Source organism: Cyprinodon variegatus, unplaced genomic scaffold (genome assembly GCF_000732505.1).
Source record: "Cyprinodon variegatus isolate N-32 unplaced genomic scaffold, C_variegatus-1.0 Scaffold1619, whole genome shotgun sequence".
NCBI lineage: Eukaryota > Metazoa > Chordata > Actinopteri > Cyprinodontiformes > Cyprinodontidae > Cyprinodon > Cyprinodon variegatus.
Window position 1 is genome coordinate 62,794 of NW_015152072.1, and position 2,556 is coordinate 65,349.

At 54.0% G+C, this 2,556-nt stretch overlaps 1 protein-coding gene across 2 annotated transcripts in view; it reads left to right on the top strand.

The window, feature by feature from the left end:
- LOC107104116 (serine/threonine-protein kinase PAK 6-like) overlaps window positions 1–2,556 on the top strand; it is a 24,488-nt gene that overhangs the window by 12,673 nt on the left and 9,259 nt on the right. For both annotated transcript variants that reach the window (XM_015404033.1, XM_015404032.1), the window contains exons 3-5: window positions 629–892; window positions 1,285–1,827; window positions 1,896–2,255. In XM_015404033.1, coding sequence (XP_015259519.1) covers window positions 686–892; window positions 1,285–1,827; window positions 1,896–2,255 — 1,110 coding nt within the window. In that variant the 5' untranslated portion in view covers window positions 629–685. The remainder of the gene's footprint in view (window positions 1–628; window positions 893–1,284; window positions 1,828–1,895; window positions 2,256–2,556) is intronic.

A 2,556-nucleotide genomic window follows, 5' to 3' on the forward strand; every position in this document is an offset into this window, starting at 1 on the left:
AACTTGTCCTGTTGGATCTCAGCGTTTCATCCAGTTGATCATAATATTCTTTTAGAAATTAAGGTTTGGTATGAATTAAAGGAACAGCTGGATGATCTGGGGAACGGTAAAGTGCCTTCAGATGACATGATGTGAACTGGCGCTGCTCCATCACAGCATTCACTGTTTGGCAGAGAAGCTTCCAGATGATCTGAAAACATCTTTCACTTCATCTGGTTCCTGTTCAGGATGTCGGCTGTTTTTCTGCTAATTTCTGCAGAGAAATGACTAAATAGTTGTGTGAAGGATGGAGAGTTTCTCAGGTTGGTAACAGGCTCTGATCTGATTGGTTGCCTTAAACATCCTGTCAAACAGGCTCCAGATGTGAAAGAATGCTCTGAAAGCGTGATCGGATCATGGTGGATGAAATCCATGCCTGGTTCCACACCAAGCAGACTGCGGGGCAGTCACTGAGATCTCACCCGGGCTGCTCGGTGGGTTTGGTTTCTGACAGCCGCTCTGAGGTCATGTGACTGTGCTGCGTTGAGTCACAGCAGGAAGACGCCTGTCAGGCTGTGTTCAGGCTGGTCTCTCCGGCATGTCTGCTGCTGACCAGCATCATGGCTGCTGCTCTTCTCCGTCCCTTCAGAACGCTGCCTGCTGCCGTTTCCCTCGGCCCCCACGCCGGCGCCGTGTTTCCAGGACCATGTTCCGCCGCAGGAAGAAGAAACACCGGCTGGAGATCTCAGCACCGCAGAACTTCCAGCACCGCGTCCACACGTCCTTTGATGTCTCCACCGGCCGCTATGTGGGTTTGCCGCCTCAGTGGCAGAGCGTCATCGACACGCTGAGGAGGCCACGCCCACTGGTGGACCCATCCAGGATCACAAACATAGAGCTGGAGCCCAGAAAGGTCAGAGGTTAAACTTGATTCTGAACAAATAGACCTATAAACATAGAGTGTAAATAAAGGGCTGATTTGAGGCGGCTCCTTTTCCCAGTAAATATGCAGAAAATGAAAAATAAATTTAAACATTTTACATGAGCGACTTCTACATGAAAATGTTTAACCAACAGACGATAACGACCAATCAGAGGTGAGGAACAACGACACTCAACCTTTGATAAAATAAAACATTTTCCCTTTTAAACTTTGGATTAAATTAGCTTCATTGAGTTTAATGATTCAGTTTAATTCTTTGAAACTGTCAGAAGGTCAAAGGTTAACAGATCCGATTCCCAGACGCCATCTTTTCCCAGACGCCATCAGCTGGTTTCAGGAAGCGTCTGTTTGTTTGCCATCAGACCATCGTTCGCGGCAGCTTCATCGGCCACGGCGACTACATCAGCCACGTGATCTCCGAGATGAGCCGCGTGTCCGTCACCAGCTCCAACTCCCTGAGGCGCACAAGCCCGTCGGCACGGAAACGAGCCCAGTCGATGGGTCGGCTGGGGGAGCTGGCGGAGGACGAGTCATACCACTACCTGGAGATCAGTCGGCGAAGCAGCAGCGTCAAAGCCGGCGGCGCCGCCACCTACTGGCAGGACCGTATTCGCCAGGTGCGCAGCGAGAGTGGCAGCCCCCGAGTGAACAGGGACCTGCAGAGAACCAAGTCCAGCAGCCAGGTGAGTGCAGTTCCTGAGGAAGCTCCACTCAGCCCCAGCCCGCCGCAGATGGAGGAACCAGGGGCCCGGAGACAGAGACCCGTCTACCATCAGCACCATCTGCAGGAAGCGGAGAGCAGCAGGCCTCAGATGAGACCTAGACCAGGAGCAAACCACCTGCCGGACCTGCTGGCCTCTTCCAGAGAGGGCCCTAGGAGGCCCCGCTCTTCGTATGACCTGAAGGTAAGGCCCCTGGTCTCTGGCCAAGCTAAGGTTCCTTTAAACCACCTAAAGCACCGATTCTTCTCCAGCTGCCTTCTCCTCGCCCACGCCCGCCTCCACCCAGCAGCCCCATCAACACAGGCAGAGTGCTGCCTCCGCCCTCACCCCATCAGAAGAGCCCCCCGCTGACCCACCCCTCCCCCACCGCCTCCTCCGGCCCTCCCCCGGAGAAAGGTCCTCACAAAGTGACCCACGAGCAGTTCAAGGCGGCGCTGCAGATGGTGGTGGACCCAGGGGACCCAAGGCTGACTCTGGAGAACTTTGTGAAGATTGGGGAGGGGTCCACAGGGGTGGTTTGCATCGCCCGAGAAAGACACAGCGGGCGGCAGGTGGCGGTGAAGATGATGGATGTGAGGAAACAGCAGCGCAGAGAGCTGCTGTTTAATGAGGTACAACCCCCCCAACCAACACACACACACACACACACACACACACACTGTGGAGCATCAGCTACTTTTTTCATGCAGGGTGATCAGCGCCTTTTAGCATGTTCTGACTAAGCATTCAGAGCATGCTAGCCTTAGCGTCATGTTTTAAGATGAAGATTCACTCACCTCAGCCTGCTGGATGCCTGAGCGATCTCATTGGTTGATCGCAGAGATTCACTCACCTCAGCCTGCTGGATGCCTGAGCGATCTCATTGGTTGATCTCAGAGATTCACTCACCTCAGCCCGCTGGATGCCTGAGCG